Source organism: Tinamus guttatus, unplaced genomic scaffold (genome assembly GCF_059628265.1).
Source record: "Tinamus guttatus ecotype Peru unplaced genomic scaffold, ASM5962826v1 Tinamus_guttatus_pri_ptg000213l, whole genome shotgun sequence".
Lineage (NCBI taxonomy): Eukaryota > Metazoa > Chordata > Aves > Tinamiformes > Tinamidae > Tinamus > Tinamus guttatus.
This window is the reverse complement of record NW_028288747.1, coordinates 6,233,589-6,251,409: the sequence shown is the minus strand read 5'-3', so window position 1 is coordinate 6,251,409 and position 17,821 is coordinate 6,233,589. Positions and strand designations below refer to the sequence as shown.

The following is a 17,821-nucleotide window of genomic DNA, read 5'->3' as shown; positions in this document are numbered from 1 at the left end:
AGAATGAGGCAGACCACCATTTTCTGCTACTATCCAGGATTTTTGCAATCCTAGCTCCCACTTGCAACAAAGAAGGAATGGGGTAAGGCAAGCCAGGAAGGAAAGAACAACACTTAAGCTTCTTCTTCCTATAATATTTTGTACTTTGCTGACTGTCATGCTCAGTAACATACACAGGGCTGCAAGCAGCTTTCAGAAGTCATCTACATCAATCCCTCCTGAGGGAAGGTCAACACTATTTAGACAAATTTCTGTCAAGACTCATTTAACTTGTTCTTAAAATTCTCTCAGAGGGTTTCCTGGGCAAGTTTAATAGAATACTTCTCATCTTGCTCATACTGAGTAAAACTCCCAATGAATAATTCAGGCCTTTAACATGTAGAATCCACTTCTGATTCTGCAGGAGCAACCTGCAAAACAGTAACAAAGTGCCCAGTCTTCAGAAACACTGGTGAACATGTTGTCTCTGAGGAACTCCATTTCCAGCAGGAGAGCCCCAGCAGCCAAGCTGAAGTGTGCATCCGTATATATGTACTTCATACGCTGGTATGAACTGATATACGATATCTTTGCAACTCTGTTCAACCTAAAGGGGCAAGTACTTAGGCAAGAAAGGATGCTCAATGAAGCAAGAATAGGGGCTACTCATCTCAGCTACTACTTCTGATCCAGTCTGTTGGTCTCACATTACCCATTTATCACTTATCCCATATCAGCACAGCTTCTCACACATTTCCTTCAGATCTCAGATCACACCCATCCCCCCCATACAGTTTGGTCTACCAAACTGTTTAAGAGTCCCCATTTAGCAATCCACCCCCCACAGAGGCACTTCATTATGCCTTTTCTACTAGATCAAGCCTCATCTGATTAGATCATTGGTTTTAGAGCCACATTTTTTCATGCAGATACCAACAGGATAGCAAACAAGTCTCTGTTCTGTTTTCATATAGGCAGAATAGTCTCCCATATTCTTAAAGGTTAATTGTACTCTGCACTGCAAAGAAGAATAAATATGACATTTCAAAAAGATTCTCATAGCATTTAGAATTAAACCTTTAAGTTTGAAGGCCACCATCTACTTCCATAGTATGGAACTCACACTGTTGCAGTAAGGCTGGAGAGGGAATTGAAGACCAGCTTTGTCTTGCTGTCATTGAACCACTGGATCTCAATTACATCATTGTGCCAGCCACTGAGCTCATGTGGCAACTTTTCTTCCACAACAAACAAGTGTTCTGCCAGTTAAATGGTCATATCTGTTCAGTGTTAAGTGCACAAGTTTGATTGATTGTCACCACTTTTCCTAAACTGTTCCTAATGTAGAATTGGGTCTACATAAGGCACCACAGTCTGTACACCTGTTCGCAAGGAAAGATTATTTCCTGCGAAGAAACCCATAAGATTATTCTGATCACAATACTACAACATTGGTAACATCATTTCTCACACAGTAGAACAGAAGGGTTTTTGTTTAAATTCTGAAGCTATTTGTTCAATCACACTAGCATGAGCTGATGCTACATGACTGTAACAAATGTCACTAGGTTTAGGAAGAGCACTGAAAGGTTGCCTAAAGGATACTGGGGAAGGAAGAAAATCAGCAAGAATAAGAACCTCTAATATATTTTATATTATTGTCTTTACGCCAAAATAGTTTGAGTGTATCTAGCAACAGCTTCTTATGTTTACAAGACTCTAGACACACACAGACTAAATCAAAATTCACTGATGTTCTTTAAAAGGCCAGTCAATGTCACTTCCAAGCATATAGGAGGCACAGAAATTAAAGCTAAAGAAACATCCACAGTAGTAAATTGTAATATCTCTAAACTTTTTCTTATAAAATATAAAACTACAAACAGTCGTCCAAACGTGCAATAGCTAACATTCGAGTTCTACTTTTGGCATATGCAGAACTTTTTTCCCTTTAATTTCTGATAGCCATGAATTTCTTACTTTATATTACAGTTTATAGACCAAGCTATATCATGTGAAGATACAGGCATGATCAAGCCTGTAGGAAAGAAATTAAGTGGATAAAATTAAGTTGCAGAAAAAATTCCACTTGCAAAGTCCCTCAAAAATCTGTCCAGGAGCACCCATGAGCCTGGCAGCAAACACTAACAGCATTTCAACATTGTTTACCACAGCATCAATCAATAGCCTTATTTCAGCTGAACTCCGGATCCATTAGTCACAGCCAAAGCCTGGCAGCTGAGCATGTGGCTCCTTCCCAGCTCAACTGACTTCATCTCATGAGCTGAAACTCAGATCCAGATTGGCCACTTTCCCACAACTCAAAATCCACTAAGGAGTTTCAGGGGGAAGGATGGGTGGAAATCACAGTACAGATCTACAGAGCAGAAGCAAAACATGCACCTGACTTTGATGACTGCACTGGCACCCAAAAGATTGGGGAAGGGAAGTTACATTACTCTTGATCTATGCATAGCCAGTGCATTACCAGGTTCTGCAGTTATTTCACCATTTGGTTAAGAATTTGGGTTACTGCCGGTTAGCATTGCTCTCCCAAGGCTCTTGGGATGGTATTCACATGTAGCTACCTCCATGAGCAGAGTTAACAGAAATGCAGGTTAACAGAGTGAAGCTGCACCTTAATAAGAACCACTGCAGGTGCTGGTAGCCCGTGTCCTCCAGGGGACTTCAGGCTTCCACACTCCAGCGAAACCTCAAGACCAACAAGCCGGGAGTATCAGATCTCCCAGCACAAAGGCCGCTGGCGTGTCTCCTTTTCAGGGGATACTAAAGCTCCACTTAGAAAATTACTGGCAGTCTCCACACCGTAGTTAGGGAACTATTTCTGTATTTCCTGCTAATGATAAGCAGTTTTCCTGTTAAGTAGCGAGCGTTCTTCCCCAGGGACGTTCCTAGAACATTGCACACAATGTCTGGGGAATGGCCCAGCAGCAACACAAAGCGCCCGCAGGAAAGGACTGTGCCCAGCTGGAAAACAACACGGAGAAGGCGGCAGCGCCCCGAGCTTCCTTCAGGCACAAGCTGTACATCCTCCCAGCAGCACCAGGCCCTTTCCACGCTGCTGACCCAACCGGGAAATACTAGTGTCTGCTTAGGAACCGCTTGGAAGAACAGCTCACAAACACAGACTTGGCAGTTAGGGCTCACTTGGGCAAGGACTGAAAGAGCACGGTAGCCACATCTGAGGTGCTGTAAAGCCCAAGCAAGCTCTGGTGGAGGTTTAGAGAGTTCATTGCATCATCCTTCGAACACTCCCCAGAGCCTCCGTACACATCTGCTTAAGCAAGGGAACACCACGGATATTCCCTTCTGCTGGGGGGCTGTGAAGGAAGGAAAGGACAACAGGAGCCTTCTAAGGCAGGTGATAGCTCAGGCAAAGGCTGAGTTCACTGAGGCAGCCACAGAACTTACCAAGACAGCTAAAACCTGAGCAGAATAAGAACTGTGACTACAAACATGTCTACTCATGCCACTAAAAATACATCAAGAAAATTATTCCCTGCACATTCCAGCTGCATCTCTTCTTCCCTGACCCCAACTCACAGCAGAGGTCCCTCCTGAGATACATGAATATAGTTTTAAAAGTCTTAGGTTACTCAGTTCATATTAGGACTTTACGTGGCAAAACACCTTAGCTGGATGAACAGATTAAGCCTTTTGCACTTTTTATAGTAATACTTGAAAAAAGAAACAAGCCTTGAAAGTAACATGTTCTTACTTAAGTAAGCAACATTTTAGGCTTCTGTTTTATTCTAATGACAATAGTTCAACTAGCATTATAAGTAAATTCACTCTTTCTTCAGTTAAATGCATTTCCAGTTTTGCTGTTTTGCTATTTAGCATTTAAAGAGTTTCAGCACAAAAATCTATTCTTGTAATAAAGATAAACATTTTTACTAATTTATATGCTTCCATTATTAGTAACATTCACAAGCAAAGATGAAGGCCACTGAAATATCTGAGAGTCTAGAAAAACCGTACTAAAGAAGGAAGGTTATTATCTCTAGTGACTATTAGCAGCAACATTTCCCAAGCTTGCTCTTACCGAAGCACAGCAAGCTCTCTAAGAGAAGGATGAGTTTTCACCAAAAGATTTTCACCACAGATGTTCCCAGCTGTTGTTTCCTGCCTAACTAAAACTATTTCCATAACATCACGTGCAAAGTGTTTATATAAGCATCTTGAGAAAGAAACAACCTGAACTTACTATAAATATGTAAGTAACGTATAACCATGGCTACAAGTAGCGAAAATAAATTTAACCAGGACTTTAACAGGACACAAGGTTAGTAGCTCCCTTGCTACTGGTGCTACATAAATAGCAACTGTAATTAAACACCCCCGTCGGATACAAACCAGGTTATTTAAGGTGGTTTATTTCTATATTGGAGTACTTAGGCAGCTAAACTGCAAAGTTTTTTTTATTGAAGAGATTTAAAGATGAAAACTATACACAGTTGGCACAGATGATCAAGTGCTGTTTTCTTCACCCTGTAAGACCCAGGGACTAGAAAGTTTCATGATTGAGAAGAACATTATTTATGAAGGGTGCTGGTGACTAGTAAAGACAATAAGCACAGCCTAAATATAGTGGTGTCTACGCCAGGAAAAGCAGAGATGTGTGACTACAACACTGAAATGTTTGCCTCAAAAAACTGAAATTTGATTGTTCAAGTATGCAAAAAGAAGGGGGAGATAATGAATTTGTGTCCTCTTGAGACCTTCAGCAGGATGCTAATAAAACTTAAAAGTTAAGCCAACTTATGTAGATAGCTTTGAACATAAAAATTCAATTTGCATGAAGTACCTCATTAAAGAGTCCTACAGCACTAATATACTGTATTATCACTTGCTTTTTAAATATGTACTTGCTTTTAAAGATAAGCTTCAATTCAATTCAGTCTGATATCAGGACAACTCCAATGAACTGGAGGCAGCAGATATGCCCAAGATGAGCAAATACAGGTGCAGGTGAATTCAGCAGCAAAGCAGCCTGTCCAGGTAATGCAGCCTTCAAAATATTTTGATCCAGGGGAGAGAGCCAAGAACTGTAGGGTCTGCTTGCATATATTTTTTCCCTAAATATGCTAGTTTTGACATGATGTTCAGCAAAATATTCACAAGCTGTTTTGAACACTGACAAATTGCCTAAGAGATGTGAAATTATTAACTATGGATCTATTTTTTTCATACAAATAGTGCTCCTCACTGTGAGAAACAGGGGAGACAAACTTTTTTACATGAGGCTAAATTTACAGTTGATCTTAAAAAAAAAAAATATTAAAAAACAGGCTTCATCTCTTGCAACAGACTGCAAAAAGAGAAAAACATGGTCCCAAATCATTCAACACAGCCTTCACAGAAAGTATTGTGAAATATGACTTGAGAAAGGTCAGTTTTTGCAGCAAGGAGACCTATACTGAACTGAAGAAACAGGAGACTCATTGACTCCTACTCCCCCCATGTCGCAGCCTTCTGCATCTACAGAGAACAGCACCACAAAACAAGGAGCCAAGGCTGCAAAACCCCAAGGTGTTGATTCTTGCACTGAAATCACATGATACAGTTCCCACCAAGAGCTGTTTCTTTATGCCTTCGAAAATTCAAATTAAAAGGATTGAATTTTTGGTAATAAACACTAGGAACCCTTTCTACAGTGCTAAAAACCTTCATATGCACAAGCCACAGAACTGGTAAAGGCAGCTTTTGGAAGACTAAGTCTGGCCTGGATGCATTGGAAATGTCCCTAAATAATTTAAAAGCTATTAAGGTTTATAGCTGTCTGCCACTTTGAAACTCCAACCTACTTCACAAAAACACAAATTATAGCCAGACTATTTTTACACAAATCAAGCAGGAATAAATGCACATTTAGCATATGCAATGATCTTAGCATGGATAATTTGCTAGGGCTTTCATACTTACTATCCAATTAACTCTTCGCATATGAAGTTGAACTTCAGGCAGCAATTTTACTTATTTAATATTAAAAGAAATACTCAAGGCTTCCTTCACAGATAATTAGTCGATACAGGTGAAAATAACAAAACCAACATCACTCACTATAGCAGAGAATCAGCCTGCAAAATGTTGTTGTGCATCTGCTTTACATAGTACTCTAAGCTCTGCCTCTTCCAAAGTTCTCATACAGATTTACACACATGTTCATGTTTTAAGTATAGGCGTGCTCTAAGAGTTATAATAACACACAAACCATTTTTTGAATCTTGGGGCAAATTTCCCACTACTGCTATCCAGGCTTCCTTTGACAAGGTCTAGCCGTATTTTCAGGTTATATTTGGCATAAATGCATGAATTGCATTAGGTTTGTAAAAAAATCAGCATTAACTCCAAAACACTTGAAAATCAGAACCTCCCTTTAGTTATCACCTAAAGGCCTAGCTCTCACCAACAAGCAGAGCTATAATCTGTTAAGATTGAAACCAGGTACACAAGGGCAACTCACTCAGCACCCCTTCCCGAAGGGATTAAGCCAGAAGCTGAGTCTCATCACCTTTAACAGGAACATGACTAAATCTAGAACCTCCCAAAAGAAATTGGTTCCAGCTAAGTTTTTACTCAGGATAAGCAGCTTTTATTTCTGAGCTATTATTTTCCTTGCTAGGTGACAGAGTTAACATACTTGCCTCATATCACACCTCTCTGGTAAGTCTTTAAAGCACTAAAGGTTGAGTTGTTTGGGTATCTTTCTGTAGTTCTATATTAACTTACAGTGTTGGGTATTAATTTGTACTTCGGTTATTCTTAGAGAAAAACATGACATACAAACAGTTAATCAAGTCATAACACCTGAGGAGTTCAGGATCCCCAGCATTTTGTTCACTTAAGAGTACTGCTTTGCTACACTTGGAAGCAACTTGGGGTAGTTCCCAATGCAATCTGAAGCACAACTTAAGAAGCCATTTTGTAAATGGGTGTCATCTACTTAAACATATGCAATGTTTGTTTGTTGCTGGCAAGGGAAATTTGCTTTTTAATTGACACAGCTGTAACTACATCAGCTACTTTTTTGTCTTAAGGGACATTTCTTATTCCCAGGTTAATAAGAGGCTCAAGGTCTAATAAGCAGTGGAAGTCAGAGATAAGAAGACCGAGTATGTTTGCTTAGGGGAAGAAGAGGAACAGCAGCATGAAAGGCTGATGAAAACATTATGTCAAAAAATGTTTACCATAAAGGCAATGGTGCAGTTCAGTAGACAGACTTGGAAAAACTGGGGAGCAAAAGGCACAAGGGCTTTGATCCGTTTTCTTTGTGCTGAACTTAAGGCATAAGGGAAAACGTAAGCAACTCAAAAGGAATGTTTTGAATCATTCATATAAGAATGTCTTTTCTGCAGTTTAGGTAGAGTCATCCAGAGATTATGATCTACTCTGTCACACCACTGATGCATGAAGAGCATAAAAGCACTTTAACCACTCCTTTGGTAAAACGCGTTATTTTAAAGCCTAATAAAGAAGTGACATTTTATATTCCATTACTGAAGCCACTGGTTCATGTTTAACTCATACCTATCACATTTATGCACTCGTTAAGTACCAGACTTTGTCACAGTAACTAGTAAAACTCATTTGTAGCAAGTCACAGGACAGGTAAATACAGCATTTCCAAACTATTTCAGTGATTGTGTTTTACTGAAGATGCTCACTACACACATTTAATGCACAGGTACTATATACCTAGTAGATGAGAAATATGGTATTTCTGGATGTCTACCCAAACTTAAAGTATGAAGAAACTTCTGAGTATGATGATCTTTAAACCACGAAGAACACAGAGCTATGGAAGTTAGACACAATGTAAAAATTCAAAAAACATTTTAAATTTATTCCCATTCCTTACTGTATGTTCTCCTTCTGCATATGCTGTATGCTTATATTACAATACACTTTTGAAGGTACTTCAGCTACTACATCTCCATGTGGACAAGATAAGACATAAGCGAACGCACTTCAATGCAAGACTTGTTCCACTATAAATGCAGTGATTACTCTATACTAAGCCAGTATCAGCACAAACTATATCTCAGTATAGCATGTACTATGAAGAACCCAAGAAAGATGCTGCAGTACACATCAAACCAAGACAAAATCCTAAGAGCAAGTTCCATCCTCTTCAAGACTGTTTGCATCTAACTTGACAAGAACACTGCACCACAAACTCAACCCGGATGAAAGCAACCTGACCTATGCTCCTCTGTTAGACTATGTTAATCCTACTAGTTCATATAATGATCTCAAGGAGGCTCGACAATCACAGAAGGTGCTCTCTACTATCACATAAGGCAACAACAATGGAATCCATGCAAGTACTTACTGAAACGCAACGTGCATCACAAGCTAAATTAAATGGTGTTTTCATAATGCTTTATTCCTCCTACATGCTATCACTTATTCCTGCATAAACCCCCAAATCCCTTTTTCTAATTACCTCCTCACTTAACTGTTTATATGGTTCCTAGCACATTCCATCTCTCATGGCTTAGATGACCTCAGAAGGAAGTCACAAGCCATTCATACCATTAAACTGCATGAAGACATTCATATAAACAACCAAAAAGAAGAGGGCAGGGGGGGGTTCCTCATGGTGTTTAGGAAAAAAACTGCCCCTACATTCTTGTGGCATAGCACTGCCCTTGTCCAACTGATGTGCTGTGGTAGGGCTGGAGGCACCCGAACTAGCCACGGCCAGGCTCCCGTGCGCAGCACATCCACAGACCCGCGCTCTCCCCTGCAGCATGTGCCCTGCTTTTCCAGGCGCCCTACTTATTTTGACATGTTCAGCACTAACCAAGCGCTGTCAGCTTTTTGCCAGCGTGCTGCCTTCCTGCAAGACACGGGGACAGCAAAGCACAAGGGGCAGACTAGGCCAAAAATCTGCACTTTCAGTGCTACCGCGTGAGCTGCGGGGAGTGCGCACGTACAAGGTGTGCTCAGCACTTACTCAGGAGAACTGCTTAACTGAAATACATGGTTAATTACTTTACATGCTGCATTTAGCAGAGGGATCCCACAAGTAGGTTTTACTTTTATATCCACTAAAAAAGCAAGCAGATTCTCATCGTTGTAAAGGTCTCCTCATGCAGGTACTGAAACCTACTCATTTTTAAAAATTGATACAAATTTCAGTAGCAGGTAGTAAACACATGAGGACAGAAAATTATTTCCTCCTTGATCCTTTATGGCTTTCTTCCCAGAATACGTGAAAATTTAATAGAGAGGAATATCAAGGATTTAGAAAGCACCTCTCATATAGGAATTTTCAGCATTAAGGCATTTTGAATCTAGCTTAAGAGATATGCAAGCAAATTGCAAACAGAAGCCAAGATTTTGTTTGGGTAGTCAGCCTACATCATGTTCACACTTGATTTTATCATCCACGAGAAACTCATTAACTGACTTGACTTTGCTGGAGATAGCAACTTCTAAAGTTTTCCATGTTGTTGCTTATGTGAAGTGTCAGGATAGAAATAAAAACTGAATGATAAAATGAACTTCAAAAATATCAGCAAGGGAGGAGGAAAAAAAAAAAAAAAAAAAAGGTGATGCTCAAGAAAAAAGGAAATGCCTGAGAGGAAGAGCTTTTGCAAAACTAGTTGATGCAGCTGCTTGCTCTTCCTTGAGCAATATGTTTCTTAAATAGAGTAGTGGGGTAGAAAAGAGAGCTTTACGCAATATCCAGACTTCCATTCTCTGGATGTCATGTATCCTATCAAAAAAAGATAGAGGTATATATAGCTATACATACATATGTATTCTCTGAAGCAAGGCTAGAGAAACATAATTTTCCCATTCACAGTTTTTGTTTTATGGGCTTTATCTGTCACTTAGGATCAAAATCAGGTCATACGTAGCTTTTTTTTTTTATTTTCTTCCTGCCTCTTTTTAAAGCTATGTTATCTCTAGAGCATCTGAATTAAAATGTACTTTTTATGTTTGTATCAACACAAGCAAGCAAAAAAGTTAACCTGTCCTATAGGTGAGACATTTCACATTTGTATGACTACAGCCACCTACATGTAAATACTTAAATATTTCTCACCACCAAAAGGAGAAAAACATTGTTACATCCTGTACTCACTCCTCCCTCACAGCACAGAAAAGGAAGAGCTCTTGGTAGATAATTATTTTCATGATCAGAGAAATATTTAATAAAACCAACTTTCTGATTTTATTTTCGGATCTGTGGGAGGAAAGAATAAATTCCTATTTGATTTTCTTAAACAGAAAAAACATATTCCAAATTAGCAGCTCAGCATGGGTGCATTGAAGCTTAAGCTTTCCAGCTACACAGAATATAAAACCACCATGCTCAGAAGTCAGACTTCTGCATGAAATTCAAGAACTTTCATGCCTAGGATCATTGTATTTGCTATAAGCAAGCTGCTGCTGAAGTAAACAAGATGTCCCCCATGCATATTCCAATCAGCATATTAAAAATACAAACCTGCATGAAATATAACAGTGCTCTTCTTGTAACCCGAAGGCAGTCGAATGTTTCGGAGCAAGCCCTTTGCAGTCAGTCGTACACGCATGTTGGATAAGGAAAATTTCGGGGACCATAACATGTCTTCAGTGTAATGGGAAGACAAGCAAGCAAGAAACAGCCTCCATATACTGTCACATACTATAATTTTCAATTCAGCCCTGGTGGAAGTCAAGCGATTCTTGTTTTTAAAAGCAAAAAAGTTATATTTTTAATTCCTTTGCCCGAATTCCCTACACATCGGAAAAGAAAAAAAAAAAAAAAAGAAAGAAAAACAGAGAAAAAAAGCAGGTATCCACAGTGTAGATGCTGCTGGCAGCCTCTCCACACCAGATGTTGCGGAAACAAAGCTTGTCCTCAGAATAAAACCGACTTAGTGATTCGGAAAAGCAGCAGCCTCTGAATTACACGAGCGCGCTCATGCCGAAGCTGCCCTGGGACTCCGTGGGGCTGGGAGCTCCAGGAGGAGAGGGAAAAGGAGGAGGAGGAGGAGGAAGTGGGTGGTCTTCCCTGCTGAATATATCAGCCAGTAACGTTACGGATCATATAATTATTCTTTGGAGCCTGTTAGGGAGAGGATTACTTTAATATTCCTGGAGGCATATTTCAGCTCTCAGCGCCACCGCAGATTTCAAGGGGCATTTTTAAACAGTTTCTTTCGACTGACTCGAGTTTATCAAAACAGAATTGGCAGCTAACGTTTTCTCTCCGAGTTTTACAGCTTTAAACACTATGTCAACACCTACAATCTTAAATCCACAAATAAGACTATTCTGTGAGAACAGCTCAGTACTTGAGGACTGCTTAAGAGGACGACTGTTTAGTTTGGCAGTTCAGCCCTGCAGATGCTTCAGTTCAGAATAGGAACAGGGAAGCAGGCATCCATTTCGCACAAAAACACAGCTCTGCCAGCTGGATGCCCAACATGACAGCACGCAGCGCTACAGAAGTTCCTTCCAGTAGATGCTGTCTCCCTATTTAATTAGCCCTCTTAAAATGAAAATAATTTAACATATGCAAAGGTTTTATGAACACATTGGTCTCTCCCAGCTGCCAATAAAAAAAGAGCAAAACAAAACTAGAACACAGAAATCAGTCTCTGTCTATTAGAGATTTCAAAACACCAATTTTTCCCCATGACCTAGAAATACCTGCTAAGCACTACAGACTTGCAGTGACCACTTTCCTGGTAAAGCCCAGACACTGGTCACTGCTTAGTCCAGAAGCAGGAGCTGCCTTGGTGGCCGGACTCAACCACCTTCCACAAAGTGCTGTTCTGGGACACAAGATAGTAACAGCTCTTATTTCCTTGCACAGGTTACCTGCACATTCAACTGAAGAGCTTCCACAGCCTTAGTATCTTTCTACAGGCAACAAAATGAGGTACTTTCCCTGCTTTTACCATTTAATCAAAACACAGGTAAGGTTTGCCAGTCATTTTTTGAGTTCCAGAATCTATTAAACCAACCTGCTCTCAAACAAGTATAACCCAAAGCAAGTATAATTGTACTGACAGGTCGCATCCCCATGGTGCCCTATCCGTCCTCTTTTTTTCATTTATCCATTATATTTTAATAGCATGTCTTACTTGCTCAAGAAGCATAAAATCTTAAATTCTCTAGTGTTTATATAGCATGCCAACTGGAACTCAAAAGAGCATTTTGGTGCTTCATGCTTGTCTCCGCACATCTCTTAACATCACACAGGCAGGTGCAGCAACAACAGAGCAGCCACCTGTGAGCTCTGCACAAGACCCAGTGTGGAGCCAGTCACTGCTCTGCAGTGTGCCACCAAACACACTGCTAATGCCCTGCAATGCTGGGCCAAGGATTTATTTCCTGGCATATCAGTTTAAGTACTTTAACTGCTCTTCAACCTTTGTGTTCATCTTCACAAAGCCACTCAGAGTAAAGACAACAGGCAGTAAATGACCTGGCTTCTCCCTTCTTTAGCCTTTGGCATTGGAATTCTGCTAAATCTAACAAATCAAACAAGTTGGCTTTAGGTAGAAGTAGGAAATGATAGCAGTAATAAAAAAAGCAACAGAAGCAGGTATATCTCATTTAGCATAACAACATGCAGAGACCTCTGGCAAGCAGTCAGTGAGCGGGTTGACCATCTCTATTTGAATATCCCTCATGGGAGATGAAACTCAGGAAGGTTCCTCCAAATCAGTGTTTCCAGAGGTGTGTGTTACACCACCACGGAGCCTAGGCACACCACGTTTCCTATGCTAAGGAAAGCATTGCCCCCAGCTCTGAGCCTGTAACTATCAAGACCAGCTAGTACCTCCTTCTGGTAGGGCACAAAACAAGGAGTGTATTCCATGAGATCCATACCGAGTGTGACAGGAACATGCACACACTACACTTGCTGCCTAAAGAGGATCACAGAGGTGCCTATTTCTCTCTTGATATCAGATAAAGGAGACAGAAGAGTATCAGAAAAAAGCAAAATAAAATAGGAAGTGACATACAACACAGATGGGAGAAAAGGATGGATAGCTTTTCCTTATCAGCACCTTGCTGCCCTTTTCTCCCCAACTCCAAAGGGGAGAGACAATCAACCTGGACAGAAAAGCTCTTCCCCGTAATGATCACATACATCAATTTGTGTTGCTAAATGCATTAATACCAGTAACACTGTCAGATTGATGGTGAGCCTAGACCTCTTTTAATCCAAGATTTAGTGAGGCTGCCATTTCCTGGTAACACTAGCAATATGACAAGGAGGGAGCAAAGGACACCAGCACCTTCAGGCTCTTCAATTCAGCTTGCTAAGGCCAAGTCTACAGTTATTGGTACATGCTCCTGCCAGCTCTGTTCCTCCTCTCACACATAGCAATTACTAAAAGCCATCAGAGCAGGGCAAGTGTATCACAGCAAATAAGTCTAAATCAAAAGCTAATTCTATAGATCTCAAAGTGCCAAGCAGAAGACAACTGTCTCCCCCGACAAGGCCACACGTGCCTTGAGCTGAGCAGATGGGCTTCACTGGCACGCTGCCATGCAGGAAGAACATGAGGTGAGCGCTTACACAAGACAAGGGAGAAGCAGGATCCTACCAGCAGCAAAAGAGTCACTTATATCCTCATTTTCTGTTTCCAGAGGATGATCTGCTCCCTCCTTTCCTGGGATGATCTTGCTGTAGCCAGTGTTGCAGTTCAAAAAGCTAATCTTTTGGCAGGTAACAATATGTGCCAGCTCACAGGCTGTAGCTTACAGGTTCAGGGACTTACTTTAAGTTAATCCTGTTAATCCTCACTTGAAGAGATAGCCTCTCCCCTGCCTTCAAGCAGGAACTAAAACTCTAAATAATTTAGGTTTCTTCTAGTTCACAGAGGCTTCTAACCATCAGGAAAGTCATCAGCTTTTCAAAGTGAGCTTTCAAAGCGATGCAGTGAATTTCCAGGCCAACAGCCACCGAAATGAGGCCGATCAGTGTCTCTTTCATGCCCCAGTGGTGACATTTACATTGCTTGCAGTCTCTTTCCGAACTGAGAGCAGCAACAAAATATTACAAGAATTATTTTGGTCTTAACTTCTGACTTAAGGGAGCAGTGAGTTATATTCCATGGTTAGGGTGTCTCTAGAGCTCTGTTACTGTGGGAAAACCAATAGAATCCACCTCGAATCCTTGGTGGTGTTGGATAGAGATCCCAGCACTTTCACTCTGCTGGTTAGGAACTCCCTAGCAAAATACCAGCACTTGAATAGAACTGGTCCATACGTTACCCTGCTTCATAGCAAGCCTCAACATTTCAGAAGTATTGATTTAAAAAGTGGTGAAAAACATGGATTTTTCAGCATGGAACAGAACAACCTTCTCTAAGCATTTCATGTCAGAAAATTGAGTTTGGAAAGAACACTAGGAAAATGCCAATTTATTGATGCAGACACTAGAGCTCCAAAGAAACTGTTCTGGAATATATGAAGACAGATCACATGTACCTCAGTTTTGCTGGATTATCTGGGATGTAAAATGCATGACCTCAGGAAAATTCTGCATATACAAAGAGAGAAAGAGGTGACTTAAGAGTTTAGGGCGGCATTTTCTGAACAGCAGCAGAAATATTTCCCTTGGACTTCTGCAGCCTGTTAGTGCTTAATTCAAGGAATTAAACCCTAAGATTTGGTGTTAGATTTTTATAATGCTGAAAAAAAAATCAGATTAAACAAGTAACAGATTTCAAAGGTTATTTCAGGCTGGCAGATATTCCTATTTCTTCAAAATAAGAACCATTTTTCTTCCCACTATAACCACCCCTCAACAAAACCAAGTAATAAGAATAAACTATCCCCCAAACACCATACTTGCACAGATTTGGATTAGTTCTGTGGGGTTTGTTTGTTTGTTTATTAAATATACAACAGGATGAAGACAGGATTTTTTTATAGCCAGTTCGCACGCGATGGTTACATCACTTACCACTTAAGCAGTTTAGCTGTCTGCTTTTAAGAACATTCTTGATGAGCCTGAAAGCACTCAAGGCTCCATCACATGAGACAGTTTGCTACTGGTATGTTACCCTGATAGTCAACCCAAGCTCGCAAGGCACTTAAAGTGGTAAACAGTTATCTTAATTACTTGGACGAAAAAAAAAAAGTGAGAGTTTTTTATATACCTAAGGAGTAGTTCAGACAATAGTAATAAACACACCAGCCCCAGCTAATCCTTACAGTGCTGCCATTCATAGTCCTCATAGTTCACAGGACTGAAAAACATCTAAAAAAAGACTGTAGCTGGCTCTTTACTGCAGCTAGAAAGGGAACAACACAGTCCAATGCACAGTGCCAGTGTCTGTAAAAAGAGATTTAAGCTTGATCTTTCTGTTGAAGAGATCAAAATAGGAAGTTACATTCTTGGTCTGCTAGAATTTCCAATCTGTAATATCTTAAGTATGCTTAGTAAATGAACACTGGAGCTAATGTTTCAGCCCGCAGAGTTTACAAAGCTTTCCATTTTTTGCCTGCAGAATTTCCAGGCTCTTGGGGGGCAGGGAGGGGAATAAAGAAATAAGCAACTCCAGCCTACTTAAAGCCAAAGACTTTCCTAACATGAGGCTGAGAATTCCATTTCAATAAATCTAAAACGAAATTCCTGTCTAAAACTGCTCAGACACCAACTTCTGGAACACAGAAGACCTGAACCTAAACCCTCTCTGCTTTACCCCATCTCAATAGGCACTTGAGGACTGTTTGCTACATTCTGAGTGATAAAGTGCAAGACAACCCATGAGCTGTCTGGAAGCAGCATATTGTTCCTGATTTTAAACTACTGCAGAAGGTTCTCAGTGTAATCTTCAATTTTTCTAATGTTGTAAGACACTCACACACCAGTTTCCTGAATTATTCCTAAAGTCATGTTTCCCACGCCCTATAGAGTAGGGTGCTACAAGATACAAAAAGAAAAGCAGCATTATTTTAACAGAAATTTCATTTTTATGAAATTCTGCAAGATACCACAGAACTCTTTACCAAATACGTAAAGCATCAAAGTAGTATTTAGGCAGCATTGCAATATAATTTGTCAGGGATTGTCCTGTAGAACTTTGCAATGAGTCTTGCTTATTAGATCTTTTCAAAGCAGCTTAAGATTTCTCACGTGAAATGAGTTTCCTCTGAACTGAGGATTCATTTTGCTTTCAGTAAACTTGCACCTGCAAAGGTTGGTACCTGCCAAGGAGAGGAGGGCAGGGAATGGGAATAATAATAAAAAATAATAATAATAAAAATAATAAAAAATAATAAAAATAATAATAATTAAAAAAGGAGATCTGCCTATCTTTACATTCTAGAGACAACCCTGATATGAAGTTGGTTGTAGAGCAGAAGTTTATTAAAAGTGAATTCCGAAGAGGAGTACAGGCAAAGAACTGAGACAAGTGGTTGGCTTTGCTTTCTGCATGTTCTTTTAGCACCACTGTTTCATGATCAGTTTATGCCAGAGCTGCCACCAGAAGCAAAACTCTTCCTATCTTATTTTTAACTCAGAACAGTTCCTCAATCCTACTTGCCCTATGACCATACTAGCACTTGTACTCACACATGCAGAGCTCCTGTCAAGCCTGCACACAAGTGCAGTTTCTTCTACAACCCACAAAAATGTTAACAGCTTCAGGCTGCATATGAAAGCACAAACCCAGCTAACAAGCATGAGTAACTTGCCATGCAGTGCTCAAGATGAACCATGAGGTCTTCAACAAACCCTTTCATCAGTTAAATAACTACTCAATATCCATAAAAAGTCTTCACAGTTTTTAAAGAAGGCTTCCACATTTTCAGGCAGAAACTTATTCATGACAAATTAAAACATGAAAACATTTTTGTTGCTGCCAAAGAATCAAGCACAGCATTATTTGATTAATCCCTGGTTTTCCATGCATTAAGAGCGAGAATAATTGAGGGCAACATACCTTTTGAAAAGGAAGGAATTCACAAGATAAGAAGGATCAACATATACTAACCCTCTAATTCCTCCAAGTGGACAGCCATACAGGAGGCAGGATAGGAGGGCCTGCTAAAGGAACCTTAGAGTCAGCCCCTGTGCATTTTGGCTTGAACCACAGTGTCATGTTAGAAAATGAAGGACATTATCCCAATGCAAGAATTTCACCAGAAAGGCAGAATCCAGAACCCACCTGCAATAATCTACTCCAAGCAGTAGATTATTGGACTGTTAACGATTGTAACTTACTCACTAAGTACTGCCCTATCTGCAGTAAGATGCCTGACAACTTATTCTGTCACCCAGTACTATATTCCTTACTGATGACTAAACTACAATAGAGAGCCTTTAAATCTCTGCTTTAGGAGGCTGAGAAAACTAAATCTTACCTTTTATAAATCAAGCATGTTTTCCTACTCTTCAGTTTTCATGGTTGCTTTAGCCTTCCTTACTAAATAATCACACACAGAATCACAGAAGGGTTGAGGTTGGAAGGGACCTCCAGAGATCATTCAGGCCAAACCCGTGCTCAAGCAGGGACATGGACAGTAATGCTGTAGAAAGGGAGATAATACATTTGTGTTGCTCTTAACTTATACCACCTTACGGGTACCAGCACCAGGGTTGTGCTAGAAGCATGAGCAACTGCTTTGCCATAACAACCCCATGCCCATTTCAGAGTCACTGCATCCCAGAAGGTATTTGCTTGCTTCATTCCTCAAGGCAGCCAACAACAAGGGTATTTACTTTTGCTCAGCTTGCTTACTATCAGGTGTTACTCTTTTGTAACTGACTTTAACCACGCAGTAAAGATGGGAGACCTAAACCTTCACATCCGCAGTTGCCAGGTACTGCAAAGTATTACAGCTT

At 40.3% G+C, this 17,821-nt stretch overlaps 1 protein-coding gene across 2 annotated transcripts in view; it reads right to left on the bottom strand.

The window, feature by feature from the left end:
• Window positions 1-17,821, bottom strand: part of MTUS1 (microtubule associated scaffold protein 1) — a 78,787-nt gene that overhangs the window by 36,621 nt on the left and 24,345 nt on the right. Inside the window, exon 1 of one of the 2 annotated variants that reach the window (XM_010217465.2) lies at window positions 10,466-10,708. The exons of the other annotated variant lie outside the window; for it this stretch is intronic. Coding sequence (XP_010215767.2) covers window positions 10,466-10,586 — 121 coding nt within the window. The 5' untranslated portion in view covers window positions 10,587-10,708. Of the gene's footprint in view, window positions 1-10,465; window positions 10,709-17,821 lie in introns of those variants that run through there. 2 annotated transcript variants of the gene reach the window in all.